Source organism: Caretta caretta, chromosome 5 (genome assembly GCF_965140235.1).
Source record: "Caretta caretta isolate rCarCar2 chromosome 5, rCarCar1.hap1, whole genome shotgun sequence".
Taxonomy (NCBI): Eukaryota; Metazoa; Chordata; order Testudines; family Cheloniidae; genus Caretta; species Caretta caretta.
This window is the reverse complement of record NC_134210.1, coordinates 6902836-6923188: the sequence shown is the minus strand read 5'-3', so window position 1 is coordinate 6923188 and position 20353 is coordinate 6902836. Positions and strand designations below refer to the sequence as shown.

At 45.8% G+C, this 20353-nt stretch overlaps 1 protein-coding gene across 11 annotated transcripts in view; it reads left to right on the top strand.

Annotated features, from left to right (window-relative positions):
- Positions 1-20353, top strand: part of CELF4 (CUGBP Elav-like family member 4) — an 888518-nt gene that overhangs the window by 455521 nt on the left and 412644 nt on the right. For all 11 annotated transcript variants that reach the window (XR_007356644.2, XR_007356643.2, XM_048849887.2 and 8 more), the window contains exon 3: positions 12867-12915. Coding sequence is in view for 9 of the 11 variants with exons in the window: in XM_048849887.2 (XP_048705844.2) it covers positions 12867-12915 (49 nt within the window). In the remaining 2 variants the exon portion in view is untranslated. The remainder of the gene's footprint in view (positions 1-12866; positions 12916-20353) is intronic.

The following is a 20353-nucleotide window of genomic DNA, read 5'->3' as shown; positions in this document are numbered from 1 at the left end:
TAATAGGCTGTGAGGAGGCATATTTCAGTTCAAACACGCTTATTTCAGTTTAGCTGAATTCAGTTAGGCCTTGTGTGCATGAGAAAGTTTCCCAGGTTTAACCAAATGTGTGGTTTTAAGTGTGACTCTGTACTGGTGCAGCTTGCCTCTACCTCCTAGACGCTGTTCTGTGGGTGGGAATTACGGGAATGCCGTGTGTGCCAGGAGGTGGCATACATCAGCTAAGGATTCCTTTGTGTCATGGGAATGGTCAGCTGCCCACTTGTGGTACCCCCTCTTCTGGCCTTCCAACAACCACCCGCCCTTGCCAAGCTCATTCTCAGAAGCAAGGTTTCAGAGTAACAGCCGTGTTAGTCTGTATTCGCAAAAAGAAAAGGAGTACTTGTGGCACCTTAGAGACTAACCAATTTATTTGAGCATGAGCTTTCGTGAGTGAGCTGTAGCTCACGAAAGCTCATGCTCAAATAAATTGGTTAGTCTCTAAGGTTCCACAAGTCCTCCTTTTCTTTTCTCAGAAGCAAGCACCCCACACACCAGGACACAACTACTCAAAGCAGCACCAGACCCAGCCAGAACAACAGCTGCGAAACCTGCAGACAGATCTCCACGGCTATGATGATCAATTGCCACCACAACACGCCTTTCAAGATCCACGAGTCTTACACATGCTTTTCACAACATATGCCGTGCCTCATCCGGTGCATCAAATGCCCCAGCAGCAACTTTGTGGGGGAAAGCAGACGCCCGTTACGCTCTCGAATGCGCTCACACAGAAAAACAATAAAAGACAAAAACAGTTTAGCACCCAGGGGCGACCATTTTTCACAAAACGGTTACTCCATATATGACCCGACAGTCCTCATCCTCAAAGGAAACCTACACAACACCTTCAACACCAGGCGAGCCTGGGAGTTTCAATTCGTAGCTCTGCTAGACACTAAAAACCATGGACTCAACAGAGAGATTGGTTTGATGACTCATAATAACACTCTGTAACCCACTAACCCTCCTATGTCCTATGACTGTAGAGGTGTTAATTGGCCACTTCATCTTAAATGGTCTCCTGGAACATGTGTTTAACCTTCATGCTAAACAGTCTGTCCCACCTTGTAATTAGCTCTGACACTCTGATTACCTTTTCCAGACCGGAAGAAGAGCTCCTTGTAGCTCGGACGCTTGTCTTGTTCACTAGCAGAAGTCGGTCCGAGAAAAGGACATTACTTCACCCACCTTGTCTCGCTCACTTAGGGTCTGTCTGCATTGCAGCCAGGCATGTGAATGGCAGTAGACGTACCCGTGCTAGCTGTGCTCTAGCTAGCTTGCTAAAAATAGAAGTGAGGATGAGGTGGCATGAGCAACAACACCCAAACCTGCCTGATGCCCCCGGCTGTGTTACTCACTCGTGCACCACAGTGTCTTCCCCTCTCTTCTTAGACGATGGCTGGCATGAGTACATCTGCACAAGCTGCCGTTCGCCATCACCCCCGCCCCCCTTAGGGTGGCTTTAAGTCCCCTTTGTTCTGCCTGAGTGGTGCAAAGGGGACTTTGCAGGACCAATGACATGGCCCATTATCTTCTAGCTGTAAATCGAGCGAAGACGGGTCAAGGCTTTGCTTGGCCCTGCAGAGGGACACAATGAGGCAGAAGTAAGAGAATGCTGACGTGCTAAGGGCAGTGGCAATGTTAACCCCCCGAAAGAGGGTGGGAAGGCTCAGGGGGAGCCCCAGGTCATGGCTCGCAAAGGAGCTGGCCTGGCATAAAGGAGAGCACATCTTACGAACGGGACAAGGGCATAGAATGTGCTCTCAGAAGGATGTTCTCCAATGGGAGAACAGAATTTTACCTACTGAGTCTGGCACTGGGTGAAATTGACTTATTAATTTACACAACTCTAATTGCACATCTGTTTGTTAAGCAGTGTGGCCTTGCAAGATACTTACATGTGAGTGAGGGGTTTAGCAGTGGTTCTGATCTCGGTGGCCATGCACAGAAAGCCACAAGCATGGCGGGCCTCATCCTGCAGGGCTGATGATGGCCAAGATCCCACTGAACTCATCTCTGAAATCAATGGGGTTTTTGCCTGCAGAAAATCTGTAGGCTGGAGCTACTGACCCGGTGGTGGATTCACCATTTGGTGCTGGCTTCAGAGGTCGAGAGAGCGAGCTTATAAAATGAAATGCACTGTTAGAAGGTGGCCAGGCCCCAGGGTCATGGGTGCAAACTATGGATCTGAATAGAATAGCATAGAACAGCATAAAATTGCAGTTTAACTGCCGTGCAGTCGGAATCCTAAAATGAATGGGATTTTGTAATTTACCACTAAGAGCCTGATCCTGCAGTCCCTGACTCTGCCTGTGTAGCTTCATCGGCCTCCAAGGGACTGCTGGTGTGAGCTGGCATTTTCAGGCTTAGACCCGAAGTCATTTATGACAGGTAGCTGCACAGCTCGATGAGGCTGTTTTACAGAATGAGTTGATCCTTGGCTCTTTTGGAGGTGGATTTGCATATTAACTAGTGGCTTGTTCGGTGACCAGCTCTTGCAAAACAAAGCTGGTGATGTCCCTCTCGCTCTGCAAAATCAGACGTTATTGTTCCAGGCGTGCAGTGATACGTTCTTCGAAACAGGCTTAATCCTGCCAGGCACTGAGCGCTCCAGTGAGGTGCTGAAAGCCTTCCAGTGCCCATTGGCTTCATTTAGGAGCTGAAGCACTCAACGGTTGAGCCCCGGGCAGCGGAACATTCCAAGGAATAAATCGTAGCACGTTTTGAATTGTAAAGACTTTATATTGGTATGAACCAGATCAGCAAGTGCTTCCAACCCAGCCCAAAACACTTCTCAGTTAAGAAGTTTGGGATTTCAAGCCAAAGGTTTCTGTGCATGAACCCGCACTGAACTTAAGGCCCCTCTAGGTTCATCTATATACACGAGACAAGTGGGAAGATGAATCGATAGTTAGATGGATGGATTATAATGTGTTTTATATGATATATAGAAAATACTCTTGGAGTGCAGGGATGGCCAGTAGCAATCATTCTCGGAGGTAGGCGCCAGAGCATTGAGTGATTTGTAAAGGTCAAACCCTTCAAGATATTTTTTTCATATTTCATGCAATCCCATTTCAGATCTTCTCATCTATTTGTGTACACGTCTCTGACACACGTCTCATCTGGGACGGGGAGAATGGAATTAAGAGTCCATGCTAGACAGATAAGGTTTGGGATAGAATAATCTCATAAACATTCTTCATTACCAGCACTTACCCCCTGGATGCTGCCATGGTATTTTCCATAACTTTTTTATCACATTGCCTTTCACAGTTGTTTAATTAACTGGGGAAGCTCGAACCGTTTTACTTTGCAAGTGAGAATCCGCAGACTCGCCAGTTTGTCGTAAGACGGCTGGTGCAGTCAGGCTACTCTCTTCCAATACCGTTGGAGTTGTTATTTTTTTCATTTAGTTGTAGCTAAAAGATCAGAAAATTGAGGGTCAGATCCTCAGCTGGTGGAAATCGATGTAGCTCTGACAATTTCAAGAGAGCTACAGCAATTCACACCAGCTGAAGATCTGATCCTAAATCTGGTCTCTGTAAAAGGGAAAAGGGTTCGCTTGAATCTGCTGGCACTGACTGCAGGTTCACACTACCGTAATTCCATTCACGTCAGTGGAGTTAGTCCTGACTTATTAGTCTAAATCAGAATAAGGCCCAGAACTTTGCAATCAGATATGAAATACAGTCAAATTGTAAGTTAATTTCCAGTCCTTTCCAACCTTGACATTAAAAAAGTTTATATTTCCTTGGTGCCTTTAATATTGAAAGATCATTCAGTAGCTGTGGGCCCAATGCTACAAACACTTATCAATGTGAGTAACTTTGCTCACATGAGTAGCTCTGTTGATTTTAATAGGACTATCTATGGGAGTAAAGTTACTGACATGTACAAGTGCAACGTTGGGTCCTGAATCCCAGAATGCTTTGCAGACTATGGGCTCGCTCGCTAATCCTTAGAGGTGCTGAGCATGCTAGCCCAGATCCAGCAAAGCACTTAGGCACATGCTTAACTTTAAGCACATGAGTAGTCCCCTGGGCTTCCTTCCTGCTGGCCTCTGGAGAGCTGTCGTTTGCCCACTAGTGAAATGAAGCAGACTCTGTGGGGAGATGTGGTGGCAGTTGCACTTACAACCATTTGGAACAGGAAGTGAAGGTGAATATGCATCTGGTGGAAACTGCAGGGCAGTTACCCAAACATTGGAATTGGTCTTCGACTCTCAGTTAACACCCCAATTCTGGCAAAATGCCACGAGATCTTTAAATAACCACAAGTGATTTTTATAGTAATGACACTGATCTCTTATATAGCAATTTTCTTGTAGATCTCAAAGCACTTCACAATCGTTATTATATTTCTCCTTGCAACACCCCTGCAAGGTAGGGTTGTGCCATTATCCCCATTTTGCAGATGGGGAACTGAGACACAAAGAGACTAAGTGACTTGTCCATGGTCACACAGGAAGTCTGTGGCAGAACATGGAATTCAACCTGGGCCTCACTATTAGCAATGAACATACACTCATAAAGCATCGGACAATACATTGTTTCCAAAGGAGAGTGCCTTGTGCCTTATTAACAGCTGGGGCATTGGTTCAGTGCTGTCTTAGAAATCAGAGGGCTACCTGCTGAACCATCAACTCCACTTCATACAACATCTGAGTGCTCCTGGGGTTCTCGTGAAAAGGCAGGATAGAAAATGGGGAATTTTCATCAGTTTCAGTGGGCTCAGGGTCAGATCCCAAGCACTGACTTGGCTTGCCCCTACTCTACTGTGGGGTCCATGCTATTTGCTGTTCAACTTTCTGCCTAAATCTGTCTGTCCTGTACCCTCCTGATTAGTCTTTGCCGTGACATTGTGTGTTCACATAACTCCACGTCTCCATTCGATGGATACCTCAAGCTGCAAGTTCTCCTAATTGTTCACAAGTCAGACATGGTTGGAGAGGAAAGAGCTAGCTGTGTTGAGGTGATCTAGTCTGTGTTAACTAGAAAAGGAGGACTTGTGGCACCTTAGAGACGAACAAATTTATTTGAGCATAAGCTTTCGTGAGCTACAGCTCACTTCATCGGATGCATGCAGTTACTGAATAAATTTGTTCGTCTCTAAGGTGCCACTAGTCCTCCTTTTCTTTTTGTGAATACAGACTAACACGGTTGCTACTCTGAAATCTGTGTTAACTGAGGCTATGTTGGGGGAATTGAGGCTTTGCTTGTTCTTGAGCAGGGAAAGCTGCTAATTTCCACTTTGTGCATCTACTTCAGGCATGGAAATGACTGCTTGTTCACAAGTATCAGGGGGGAGCCGTGTTAGTCTGTAGCCACAAAAACAAGGAGTCCGGTGGCACCTTCAAGACTAACAGGTTTATTTGGGACTAAGCTTTCGTGGGTAAATACCCCACTTCTTCAGATGCATGGAGTGAAAATTACAGATGCAGGGTTGTTACTTGTTCACAGGAAACTATAATAATTATTATACATTATTATCATCATCATCATCTTACCTACTACCTCTTATATAGCACTTTTCATCAGCAGCGCTCTTAGGGCTGTTCCATGGAGGTCAGTAGCATTAGCCCCATTTTAAATATAGAGACACTGAGGCAGAGAGCAGTAAGAAGTGACTTGCCCAGCAGACTAGTTGGAGAGCTGGTAGTTTCCTGAGCCCCAGGTTAGTACTCTGTCCACTAGGCCACACTGTCTTCCTCTAAGCCTAATAGGCTGTGGAGAATGAAGGGTTTTCCTCCTACTAGGCTTAAAAGTGAAGCTTTGGGCAGAAAAGTGACTAGGTAGAAACGGCACCTTCTTACTCGGCCGATCCACTCCCCATGTGCCTTTAAAGCTCTAACTAGCATCATTAAATCTTTGATTGATTTGTAAGGTCAAAAGGGACCCCTGAGATCATCTGCTCTGATGTCCTGCACAATACAGGCCATAGGATTCCACCCAGAGATTTCTGCATTGAGTCCAGCAACTTGGCCCTATACTGCTAGTTATCTGGCTGGTTGCAGCCCAGCTCTGGGTGAGGGAGCTGGATTCTGTTCTGTCTCATGCATCATCAACATAATTATTAATCAAATTCCAATAATCTTCTTGTCCTTCCCCTCCTTTCACTCTCGCTCTTTGTGTCCTGTCTCAAATCAGTTTGCCAGCTGCTTGGGGCAGGGTCTGTCTTTTTTACTTCTGTGTCTGTCCAGCACCTTGCACAATGGGCCCTCCGTCCCAACTGAGGCCTCTGGACACCATGGCAATAGAAATGCGAATGAATGAGGTGGTGAGCTGGGGAAGAAGAGGGTGGAAGGGACAGAGAGGGAAAGAGAAAATGGAGAGAGATGGAGTCAGTGAGAAATCAGCTGTCTCTCTTTTCCACCATCCATTCCCAGGCGATCCTTCTACATGCTCTAAATTAATTTCAAAGCCAGAGGGAGCAGAAAGGGGAGTGGGATGGGGGAAAGAACCTTAAAAAAAAAAATCACAATGCAGAGAAGCGTCCGTCCCCTGTCTAATTCCTGCGCTGGCCTGTAGCCGATGGTGCTGTGAAATATACAGCAGCAAGCTCTGACATTTCATTTCTGCAGAGAATTGGAAAAGGGCTTGCTGTAATTCATCGCTTCTTGTAACTCAAACCCTTTCTGACAGGAGTACCTGCACTGTCTTCTAACAGTGGCAGCACTCCTGCTATAATTGGACATGAAAAATGATGTCGTGTTTGGACATGCAGGGAAGATTCAGCTGGGGGCTGGGTGGGGCGAGTCGTGGGCTAAAGTGGGATGGCAGGGGCTGGTTCTGGCTGGTATTTAAGGTGTCAGAATTAGCAATGTGGGGGATGGGAATGGCTAGGGGGGCATCTGCCTGGGGACCCGGGTATGCAGAAGTGTTAGCAGCATCTGCAGTGCAATCCCTCTGTTGGGACTGAAGCTGCCAGGTGCAAAGGATCATGGGAGACAGGAAGCTTTACTCAGAATGGTACTATGGGAGGTTATTTGTATGAGCAAGGTAAAAACTCCCAAATCACCCGTCTGCCTGTTTACATGTTTTATTTATTAAAGGGTCCAATGCTCCCCTCCTGTAATGGAGCCAGATCAAATGGGCATGGGAGTCAGAAAACAGCAGCACCCACAGAAGTCCCAACTCAGGTGGGGAAACTGAGGCACGGGGCACTGACATGACTTGCCTGAGGACAAGTCAGAGGCAGAGCTGGGAATACTCCTTGGGTCTCCTGCATGGAGAACGAGTTGGGACTAAAGCCTGCAATAAGGAGGATTGCACTGTGTGAGATACGGCGGCCTGTACTATGCAGGCGTTCAAGCGCAATGTTCCTGGATGAGGAAAGATGGCCCAGTGGTTAGAGCGATCGCTTCAGGCCTGGGTTCAATTCCCTTTCCTCCCACAGACTTCTTGTGCAACCTTAGGCAAGTCATTTAGTCTCTCTGCACCTCAGTCCCCTTCTACAACAAAGCCTTGTCATGACAGCACCACAAAGTGGCAGCGTAGAGCACCCAGTGGGGTCACACTAGCCGATCACGAGGGTCCCTTCTGGCCTTAAACTCGATGCATCTGTAAAAGGGGCATAAAAGCACTCCCCTAATTCACAGGGATTTGGTGAGGAGAAGTACATTGAAGATTGTGAGACACGCAGGCGCTGCTTATTTGGGGCCACATATAAGTACCAAAAATAGACGGATTGTAAGAGCAAAGAGAACGAGGCGTACTTGTGGCACCTTAGAGACTAACAAATTTATCTGGCCATAAGCTTTCGTGGGCTAAAGCCCACTTCATCAGATTCGTGTAGGATCAGTAGGAAGATATATATACACAGAGAACATGAAAAAATGGGTGTTGCCATACCAACTCTAACGAGACGAATCAATTAAGGTGGGCTATTATAAGCAGGAGGAAAAAAAAACTTTTGTAGTGATAATCAGGATGGAGGTCCTTTCTCGCCTTAAAATCAATGAATCAGATTAAAGGGAGCTATTCTGTCTTTGAAACGTATAGCTGAACGAGTTTGGGATAAATCCATGTTACTAGTCTGTGGTGAGGTCACGGGTGAAATTAAATAATTTCTTTCCCTAGTGTCAGCCCAACAAGGATCATCTAGAATAAAGAGCCACAAACGTTGCTGTACAGTAAAGCATGGGCAAAGGCGAATTGGACGAGTAATATAAATAGGTCATTTCCATCCCTAATCCTTGTGGTCCAGTGATTCTGTAAATGCTGCTGCTCTGTGTCATTAGAACAGAAGACAGGTTTCAGAGTAACAGCCGTGTTAGTCTGTATTCGCAAAAAGAAAAGGAGGACTTGTGGCACCTTAGAGACTAACCAATTTATTTGAGCATGAGCTTTCGTGAGCTACAGCTCACTTCATCAGATGTATACGGTGGAAACTGCAGCAGACTTTATATACACACAGAGATCGTGAAACAATACCTCCTCCCACCCCACTGTCCTGCTGGGAACGGCCACAATGGGTCAGACCAATGGGTCCATCTACCCCAGTGTCCTGTCTTTTGACAGTGGCCGGTGTCAGCTGCTTCAGAGGGAATGAACAGAACAGGGCAATTCAGATCCATCCTCTGTCATCTAGCTTCCTCATTTTATGTAGTTCCCTTAATGTGGTGGGTTTCTTTGGTATTTTCCCCACAACAGAGATGTTAAATTTAATTACACCCTGGTGGCTAGTACTGAGCAGTTCAGCTGTATCACCTCTTGGACCAGATCCTGTGCTCCACTGAGGACTATATCAAGAATTACTCCTCCCCTTATGTGTTCCAGGACTAGCTGCTCCAAGGAGTAGTCATTTATGGTGTCTAGAAATCTTCTCTCTGCATCCTGTCCTCAGGTGACATATCCCCAGTCAATATGGGGATAGATGAAATCTCCCGTTATTGTGTTTTCTGCCTTAGTGGCCTCTCTAATCTCCCCAAGCATTTCACAGTCACTGTCGCCATCCTGGTCAGGTGGTTGGTAGGATATCCCTGCAACTAAACTCCGATTGTTCAAGCATGGAATTTCCATCCATTGAGATTCTGTGGGACACCTGGTGTCATTACTTCATTTGACTGTATGCTTCCTTTCACATATAGTGCCACTCCCCAACCGGGGCAACCTACTCTGTCATTCCTGTATATTTGGTACCCTAGTATTATCATGCCATTGATTAGCCGTATTCCACCAAGTTTACGTGATGCCTTTTATGTCAATATCCTCATTTCATGCCAGGCACTCTAGTTCACCCATCTTAGTATTTAGACTTCTGGTGTTTGTATATAAGCACTTGTACATGTTGTCATTGTTCAGTTGCTTGCTTTTGTGTGTTATACTTAAATGGGACTTGATTGTTCCTCACTAGCTCCTATCTGTTCTTTACCAACTTCTTTCCTTTAGTCAGTAAAGGCAGCTGTTAATTGGATTAACAACATTACGGTTCTTCTTTGCTCCTGTGCTGGAGGTTTCTGTTCCTGCTCAGCACCATGATCCCTCTGCCATTCAGCAAGGTGAATCCCAGTTGAAATCTCATGTTTGATTAGGACACAAAATTCCCCTGCCACTGTGCCCACTTCTGACACGGATCTGGCAGGACGCAGTTAGCATTTCAAAGGATTTTTGCCTCGGAGGTGGGGGCGTTCTCAATAAACACAGTACCAACTGCCCAGGATGTTCTGGGGCAGATGGAGAGGGGTGAAACGGTACCTGAATCTCATCTGTATCTTTGAAGAGAAATGTGATGTGCTAGTGAGATGTCCGTGGAAAACTCTCTGGGTAACTCATCTGTGCTGACTGATGGCTTCTGGCAGTCCCGTGGTTACATGAATGTTGTAGTGAGGTCCTTCTGGCACTGTATTCCTATATCCAATTTTACACTGATTACCCATGGGCATCATTCCATTAACTTCAACGGAGTTACTCCCCACTCACACTAGTATAAGTGGGTGGAAAACCAGACCCATTTGGATCCTGTTGGATTCAGATACCAACTGGACGTTCCCAGCTCATGCCCGCCAATGTCATATGCTAAATGGAAATGTCTGATCTGATCATCTACAAACTTTGGAGAATCTCAGATCCAGGCTTCAAGGCACAGAGCCTCTCCAGCTGTAACCCAAGGGATGTGATGTGAGCCTAGAGGGCCACAAGATATCCCCTGAAAAGCACCTCACACATTCCAGGCCCAGCCACTTGACCCCATGGAAGATGCTCCAAGAGGACCCCACAGGGTGACCTGGGGGATGGGAGTCAAAGGACCCAGGCTTCCACCTCTGGATCCGCACCCCTCCCAGTACATGGTAGGAGGCAGCACAAGTTAATAACGTTGATTTAATGTACTCTTCCCCTTACCTTTCATGGGCTCCCCTCCTTTAGAGGGCTCAGTGAACAGCTGTGTCATGTACCCCATGTGCTAGCTGTGAGCGGACTCCATGTTTCTAAAACTGGATCTCTAGTAAGACAGCTCATTGCAGAGGTGCTGCAACTGCAGCTAGCATTCCAGCCATGTGCACACAGACTGGCTTCCTGGGGCACCCTCCAAACTCTTCCCTCCTGCAACCTGTGCTCCTCCCTCCAAGTTCATTGCAGGTTGTTACAACATGGAGAGCCATGGAAGTATGTCTCCTGAAGGCACCATGCTCTCCAGGGGTCAACAAAGCCAACCAATAGGTGCAGAGACAAGGGGGCTCCATGAAGATGCCTCTTGCCACTGGCAGACCCCCCTGAGATCCCTGGATTAGGATCTGGACCGAGGCTTCCTCCCCAGAAAAGCCTGTCTCCATCTCTCTCCCCAGATAGACACTGCGTAGTAAACTCTGAGTGATGCACCTCTCTGAATTCCCTTTCTTCTAGGCAGGTTATTCCCTCATTAGGGAAGGGCTCCTCTGCCTGTTCCCCCCCTCCTCTAGCCCTAAGCTGCCTCCCTGCTCCCAGACTTTCTCCACAAGAAGAAAGTTTTATGATGGAGAGAGGGAACTCAATTATTTCGCTCTCAATGTGTCTCCCTATAATTGGTGTCTTTCATGTCAAGATGATCTCAATTTGTATTATGGGCTCCGTGCACACAGCACTTTCTCTTTGGTCTATAAAGAAATTGTCAAGTGCATAAATCATAGTGCACATTAAATTACGCTATCCTTTTACTTATTAATTTCCCCAGTTTTTTCCCCTCCACTGGATTCTTCTTCCCTCCCTCTTTCTCTCCTCTGCCCACTGCCTATTCTCTCTTCCTCCCTTCCACCCTCTCTCCACCCCTGTCTGATGGCCCATTTTCAGAAAGTAGTGACCAGTGGGTTCAGTTTCCCTCATCATTGTCCAGTACTCTGACTCTTTCCCTACACCTCTTGCAGTTGATCACATCAGACCCTTCACCCAGGGTGATGGGAAGGAGCTGTCATGGCTTTCCAAGAGCCCACAGTTGAATTGGCAGGTGTCTTTACATTGATTTCAGTGGGCTTTGGATCAGTCCCAACTTGGGATGTGTCACTGATGTTATGTAGTGCACTGTTCGATCAGGTCTTCCTCTAGTGGCTAGCCACACCAACTGTAACAACTTACTCCCCTTAAAGCCAGTCTTGTACAGCTGACGTAGTACAGGCCTGTGATTTGGCTGTTGAAGATCCTGGGTTCAGTCCCAGCTAATATGTTAGTATTCTGGCCAAGGCTACTCACAATTCCAAAACCAGAGAATGGCAAATGACAGGGCCAAATTCTGCTGCCTGTTTTGCTGGTTCAAATCCCTTGACTTCACTGGCCTTGCATGGGCATAAGAGTGGGCAGATATTGTCCTCTAGGGTCTAGAGGCACTGAGCTGCAAGACAGACCTCTCTTCTGTTGAATGTGAGTGTGATAATAACTGTAGTCTCTTTATGTCTATGTACATTTCCCCCTCGAGACAACAATGCAGCAGGATCCTCTAGGCCCTCCATCATGTTAACCTACTTGTCAGCCACTTTGATAGCTTTTTAATACTAAATATGTTTGCGGAGCAATTAGAATAAATCTAGACAGTTATGAAATACTTTCCGAAAGCGGGGCCGAGGCCGGGGGGAAGGGGGGGGGCAGGGGGGAGCCAACTTTGCTGTTCAACCGAGACTAAGCAAAAATAATGGAGGAGGGAATCAACATGGCTGGACTGCAGGGTAAAAGGAGACCAGGGCAGGTTAGAGGAAAGGGCTATGGAGGTCCTAAATATATAACTACTCAAGTCACTGGTCAGTGGAGTGGCAAGAATGGGGAGTGCTAGCCATAGAAGATACAAACAAAGGAGCATGCTGTATATCCCTCTCACAAGGTCAGATGATTTAGCATTAACATGGTTGATGCTAGCATTATCTCTCTCGCTCTGCCACAGTCCGTGCAAAAGAGGAAGGAAGGCTGTTTGCAGCAGAGCCTTTAGGAGGGATTCTGGCCATCTCAGAAATCCTCCTTTGTTCTCCCTGGGAGCAAAAAGCTACATTAGCAGTCCTGCTGCTGTTACAGCAGGTTCTTCGCTGGGCCTGACTGGGGACCTCTGCTGGCCAGGTGCAGGGTGCGAAGGGCTCACCTCACCCCCCTACCCATCGGGCCTCCACCAGCGCTGAACCTCCCAGCCACATGGTCGGGAAGTAAGGGAGCGAGGGGTTCCTTGCCCCGTCTCCCAACCCCAGCCCTTTTACTTCCTTCTTTTAACTGTTCTGCATTCTTGTTGCCCGCTCTTAAATAGCCACTGTGTTCTGCATATGCAGAAAACCCTGCTGCTAAAAGGAGCACGCTAAAAACCCAACAGCACAAGTAGGGGATCTGTGGGCTCCGTTGTTAATTGCACTTCTCTCTCTCTGTTTTTCCTTGCAGATGAACAGACCAATCCAGGTGAAGCCAGCGGACAGCGAAAGCCGAGGAGGTAGTTGACTACATTGCTCCTAGCCACTGCGCTAAGTTTAATTGTTGTCTCTGGCTTCTCTCAGGCAATGCGCTGATCAATTAGCAGTGTAATCACTGCCAAAGAAATTCCCTCTGCAGCAAAGATCCTCTTTATTAAATCTCCTTTCCTTCGTCTCACTTTCCTCATATTCAATTATTATTTGATTTTAAAAGGCAGGCAGGTGCCAGTGATTGCCTGGGAAACAAATAACTGCCTTGTTAAGAAATGAAGCATCAGGCACTGACTTATCAAAGTTTAACGGCACTGACAGCAACTTGTCTCTTGCAGACCGTGCTCTGCCATTAGGCCAACCTGCAATGATGGTTCAGTTGGGTTAGAACACTGTGTCTCCAGCCCGCATGTTTCACTGTGGTGACTAAACGTGGATGGAAGCTTCTCTGCCTTTGGAGAAAGCAAACTTACTCTGAGATATTTCCTGCACCTGTACCGGTATAGCGTGATGAACATACCATATAAACTAGATTCTCAGCTCAGTGACACGGAGTTACCCTGGATTTGCACACGAGTAACTGAGATCAGAATCTGCCCCTGGCCCATATCCAAGTCCCTTATTTAGTGACCACTCAGTGGGTCACCCCAAATGGGTTGCCTCCATTAGGTAGTTTTCAAACAAAATTGTGTTGGAAAGCTTGGAGATGCTTCACTGGGCTTCCCTAAAACAGGAAGTTGTCTGTCAGATGTGGTCCCAGCACAGATTTTATTGTATACAGAAGGGTTATGTAGGCCAAGGACTCTTTGTTATTCAGTGTTATGTATTTATCAGCCTCTATGGTATGGCTACATCTCTCTGTTTCTATCTACATGATGGTTTCTTCCTACTCCAGTCAAATCTCTTCCTATTCCTTTAATTGAAATAAGAGGTTGATATTGTTGATCACACTACCAATAAGGCTGTCAAGGACAGCTTGCATAGTGCATGCTAGTGATTATAGAATCAGTATCAGTGTCTGAATAGGCCAGAGTTTTCTGTTAATAATAATCTGGTTCTTCTCTGGGTAAAAACTCTTTGGGCCATTTTTCATTAATGTAAATTGCCTCTTTCTATGGGCAACGATTGAATTATCCAGCAACAGTTGTCTAAAGTGAATGAAGCAAATCACAATAAAAGAGCAGTAGTTATGTTCTTTTTAGTCAAAAGATTGAGAGATCCAGTGGTTTGATCAAATACAACCAGAGGCTGAAATTCACCAGTGGCTGGATTCAACTGGAAGGCATAGATGACAACCTGGCATTATGAAATGGTGGAACTGGTGGGTTGACAGAGATTCCATAAGATTGGTTATCTTATGGTGTAATTGTGTCGGATGGGAGTCTCTGGAATAACTCCACTACTGTGTAATCAAATTCAGGGATCAACCTTGCTCTATTGGAGTCTGAGGGGCTACTCCTATGAACAAAACAAGATTTGGGAATGGCATATTCCAATGGTATCGATTAGGAATGGTCGTGTCCCGTTTCTTTCATTCAGCAAAGGAAAATTTAAAAACCGTCTTTCAGATCCTCAGCTAGTGTAGAACAATGGAATGTCATAGTTTTCAATGGAGATATGTCGATTTATGCCCCAGCTAACGATCTGGGCCCATATCTCCATCTGAATTGGCATGCCCAGGGCACTTGTCAAATGATGACCTCCTGGGTCAGCTGCCTGGCAGACAGCTGGGGCCAGATGCACATTCCGGCACAGCCCAGGATGACAGCGTGTGTGAAGGGATGGTCTTTTGTCTGCTTAATTAGACACACCAAAAAATAATAATTAGGCCAGCTAGTTTGCTTAGTGCCTCCAAATCACTCCCTTTTATGCAGATCGCTAATAGCAGACACATGCCTGGCTTTCTAGAATGGGTTTTAAGCCTCTCTTGCCGGCAGCTGCTTTCAGGAAGGTGGGTTTGAACTGCAAAGTGCATCGGTGGCTGTTTAAATCATCTTTACTCATCACACTGACAATCGCCTCCCCGCTGTATTTTTAGCTAATTATCTCCCCTCTCCCACCCACTATCCTTGTTTATTGTGTCTCTCTGCCAGGATCATAAGATGGGGCCCAAACATTTGGCATTGAAATGAAAGCCACGTTGTCCAAATTCCCCACTGACAAGCTGCTTCTGGGCTAGGGAAGTTGCAGGACAACATGACTCAAGGGCAACTATGGGAAAAAAGAACAATGGGCACCCAGGGGAGGCACTGTATGAAAACTTAGACTCTGTGAGCCCACTGGTTAAAGCAGGCACAGCAAGCAGAATGCTAAAGAGGAGTCTGTGTATCTTAGGCGCACATCAAAAGGCATCATTAGGGCTGCAAGATAAAGGTCAACTTCGACAACAAAGAAACTTAAGTTATAGCTATAATACACAGCACGTGTGCCCTGTTTGAAGAGGAGAGGGACTGGCTCTAACCCACAGCTGTACAGCAAAAGCCCTTGACTTTCCCAAAGTCCACCAGATACACATGACACTCCTTTCCACCACCACCCTCCTGCCTCCCCCTCCTCTGGGGAAGTGTTTGGTGCCCTGTCATAGCATTACAGGGAGAACAAAGTGCTGTTTTACCAGGTAGTTCACTGGGATGCCTTTACGGAAGGCGATCCCTGTGAAATGAGGTCTTGTTCTCTGTTGTGATGGACACATGAGTTCAGATCAGATAAGAAGCCCCGCATTTCCCCCAATCCTTCACCCTAAAATTGAAACAAACCTGCACCCAGAATCTACTCCGAGAGAGGAAGAAGTCTGGTTCATATCATACTGCATCGGTTTTGCATTTTTCACTCCCACCTCTGTGCCTTTTTGTTTTCCTTTCCTTTCTTTGGATGTGTTTAAAAACACTCCCATTAAAATATTTTGGCGTCTGGTTTGGAAGATGACAGCACTTTTCAGTACTCTTTGTTATTTTCATTAGCCTAAGTGCCCATCATATTAGAAATACATGATTTTTAAGTTATATTTTTCTTGAGAAAGCAATGGTTTAAATTAGAGGGGGAAAGTGTTTTGCAAATTTCACAAGAGTTTTAAGAAATTCCTGAAATTCAGAATTTAATAGAGTGTGGAATCCTCTCTACAGAATTCTTAGTGAGGGGTCAAATAACTTATTGAAAGGTTATCATTTTTATTACATTCTCTATCAGGTTTTATCCAGGGTAAAATCAATAGGTCTCTGTAGGAAATTAGTCAGGCTAGACATTATTCTAAAACTTAGCACAAAACTCTGGTTTCATAGAAGTCAATTGCAAAACTCACCTTTACAGCTGTGATGTCAGGATTTCACCCCATAGTAGAGATTGTAATAGATCATCACCATAGCTAACGTAATTCTCCAGGGAAAGGGGATAACTCCCTGCTAAGTTCTGTCATTGTGAAAACATCCATAGTGAAGTGTTAGCAGTTTCTATTCATTTCTATGGGACTTTTGCGTTAAGACAGGAGATTCTGGCTTCTAACCCCACTTTCCGCCCTGAAGAAAAGTGGCAAAGTTAACCAAAGTTTTCCAAATCTCAGGAAAGGTTTTAGGTGTGGTAAGTGATTTGGGGGAAACGTTTTGAACCAGTTCTTATTTTATTTTATTTTCTTCATTGCATCCGATGAAGTGAGCTGTAGCTCACGAAAGCTTATGCTCAAATAAATTGGTTAGTCTCTAAGGTGCCACAAGTCCTCCTTTTCTTTTTGTGAATACAGACTAACACGGCTGTTACTCTGAATCCTTTTCTTTTTATTTTATCCTGACATTCCCCCGTCTCTAGCATTGACTAGACACTTTGGCTGCAGCACTTGCTGTTAACTTGGAATAAACACAGCCTCTAGATTCCCCTGGCTTGTATTGGGCAAAAGATTTTTAAACACAAAGGACTCTTCTTCCACTCCAGTTGCTCTGTTAGTGATGTGTAGATGGATTGTTCCCTCCCAGAGCTGATAAAAAGGATCCATATAGGATAACATGCTAAGAGAGAGATACACAATGTGATACACTGACCCAGTGTTAATCTCTGAATGAAAAGACCCTGGGAGTGGTGTCAGGAGATCTCCCGGGCCTTATGTAAGATTCACAGGAAATTGCTAGACTAAACAAAACAAAAAGCAAGTTAAATAAAGTCCAAAGGTGGTTGAGAGTTGAAAGGTAGCAGTGCCCTGCAGAGAGGGATTAGAGGGTTTTGCAAGAGAGTCTCCATTTAATTCCATGACAGTGTTTTCTGCACGCAAGGCATCACAGAACAAACACCTCTCTCTCTCTCTCTCTCTCTCTTTGGCTTTCCTGGATGAAAGATGTGATGGCAGCTGCTGTAAAGTTTTGATTGCCATGAATTTCCTATGACTTGCATGATTTCATTATTTGGGGAGGCAAATGTCCCTCTAATCAGAATGGTTTCCCTGTAAACAGTTGCTGGAAAATAGAGGGGTGGAGGGTAGATTCCTTTCCATAAGCTAGTTTTGAAGCAGCCTGGTTATGAACTATTTAGTTTTCCTTATGCTTGGTTCTGATTCATCCTAGTTCTTGGGTAAAATGGCTTTACAGCTACCCATGGCTTGATGTTCATTCAAGGTAAGCAGTACATTTTGAGCATGCAGGTGGAATATTACTGTAACATTCAAGAATAATTTGAACTTGTCCGTGCAATTTCAGCTATGGATCTTGAAGCACCTGTCAAACCTTATGGACCTGATTGCCCTGTGCCATGGGAAACCCAATGAAATGGGGGATAAAGAGGAGGAAATCTCAGGGCAAATTTTCTGTTCTGTTGAGGGTGGGTGGTGCCTATGGGCATCTTCCCGCTGGACTTCCTTAAAGAGAAGCCACCTTGCAAGCTGGGAAGGGGGCTGTGGAAGTGTCACCCTTGCTCCATAATGCCAGTGGACAGAGAGGGGCAAGCCTTCCAGTTCTGGCACCTGGCCTACAGACGCTCTTCCTAGACTGACCACTCCCCCCTCTCACACTGATCCCCAGACTCACGCAGAGCCATCTGGGGGAAGAGCGGAAGCTCTGATACGGGAGGCAGCTAAGCCCCCTTTTCATGCATGATGAGGGAGATCCATGCTGAGCAGATCTCAAGGGCTTGATGGGGGCCATTGTTAACTCTCGTGACACCCCCATGAACTCAATAAGAGTCATCACAGTCCTTTTACACCAAGAGAAACTGAGGTATGGTGTGACTTGCCTATTGTCATCCAGTGAGTGAGGGCCTCCCTGTCTCTTGCTCTAACCACTGTAGTCATTACTTTCATTAAGGACCAATATAACTGTCAGCTTTGTACATATATGAAGAACTGGTAACAGCTCCGGGACTGGGAATCAGGACTCCTGGGTTCCATTCCTGCTTTTGCCACCCACTTGCTGTCTGACCTTGGACACGTAACATCCCTGGGCCTCAGTTTGCCCTGGATCCTCATCCCAGGCTATATCGGTTTAAACAAAATCTCATTGACGCTCTTATGCTCGCTGCTTTGAAAGATGATGCCCACGTCTTTGTGAACGGCATCTCCTTTTCCCCATATATCCCCTCCTCCGGACCTTTGCCCCAAACAAGACTGTCTTACAGGAGGAAGCAAAAAAAGAAAACATCTATTCGTTGCATATTCAATACTGCACAATAACATGGGGCTGAGTTGCAGTATCACTGCATGATGGGGAGAAAACAAGACAAAGAAAAGGCTGTTTAAAAATAATCTAATAGGGGCTGCTTAAAGAAATCCAGTGGGATGAAAGAAGAAGATAAAATAATGAGTCACGGGGGAAGGGAGCCTGATACTAGGCTCCAGGTGCAATTCCGTGGGCAGCAATCTGGTCTCTAGTGGGGGGCATGTGCCAAGCCCCATTTGCAGGGTGGGTACAGTGGGGACAGCACTAAAGGGGATTGTGGAACTGCTGGAGATGTCACTCTGCAGAGAGTTTAAACCAAGGTCTCTGCCCTCAGTGTTTGGCAGCTGTTGAGTGCAGTGATGGGACATGGTGTTTTTCAGTCACATTATCCTGTAGTGCTTCACCAAGGAGGTACAGAGAGGCTAAGTGACTTGCCCAAGTTGGGAGGGGTGAGGACTGTTAGGGGGCTTATTCCTTCACCCACTTCCTTCCCTGGTCCTTCTCGCATGAACAGAGAGCAACAATACCCGAAGTCCGAAGGTGCAAACAATTCGATGTTTATTGGGGTGAACTGCCAGCAAGCATGATTCCAGTTTCCTTCCTTAGTGTCCCCATTCCCAGCTCTGACACCACAGAGCGTTACACCTGTGTCCCTGTTCCCATTCCTGCCCTTAGCCAAACATGATTCTAATTTCCTTACCCCCATTCCCTGTTCCCATTTCCCCCTTCAGCAAAACATGATTCCAATTTCCTTACCCCCATTCCCTGTTCCAATTTCCCCTCCCCACACCCACCCACCCCATTTCCTGATTGACTGCAGACTATATAGTAAAACTTGAGTTCTGCTTAGCTATACCTTAACCAATCATTTTCCTGAAATTTAACTAACCAATCCTAACATATTGTAACATGATTGTGTAACCAATTATATGTCACCACCTTAATTAGTTTACACCCAGCAAAATTAATTATACAGCAGACAGAAACAATCACAGAACCAGACAGAGATTATACAGACAAACAATAGCAAAGTGGGAACTATAATGACAAAACAATACAGAAGTGAGGATTTCACATCCCAGCTATTGATAAGTGAGTTCTTGCCAGACAGGATGCTATCAAATTAAGTTTCCTTTTACGTTTTCTAGGCACTTCCCTTTCTCTGGAGGCGATAGGCATTATCAGGTCAGGATTGTATTCCTAACAGCCCAATAGCACCTTCTTTCAATGTGACTAGTTTGGGATGTGAGGAGGTGACCGTTCGCTTCCCAGCTTATGTCTGCCTCTGCTGCTTAGCCAAAGGCCTTAACCTAAGCACAGGGCCTCAGACTGTCACAGTAAGAGAAGGCCCTTACTCTCGCAGACAGTGATTTTGATTCTTTCTTTTATACCGCTATAACTAGCCAAGTGATAAGAATACACCTAAATTCTTAGAGTACAGGCCTTTACATCTATATCCTAACAAGGACATCACGTGTAGATGTACCCAAACTAGTTTGATTTAGTGAGATCAAAGCTCGCTCAATTCACAACTGCAGTGGCATGTGTCTATGTACCCACGACCCTGAGTGGGCAGGACTAGCCCATGCTGCCATGGTTTCACTGCTATTGCTACTAGATCAGAATTAGCCGGGGTATGTCTACATGTGCGGCAATCACACCTCCCAGTTGCAATGTAGACATACCCAAAGGTAGAGAACCAGGATTAGACCCTAGATTGCTTGATCAACCCACTAAAAATGACTGAACCTTCTGGATCCGAAACTCAGTGAAATCAAAAGGAATCTTTCCTTTGATGTCATTGAGCTATGGAGTAGACTTGCTTTGCCTAAGAGAA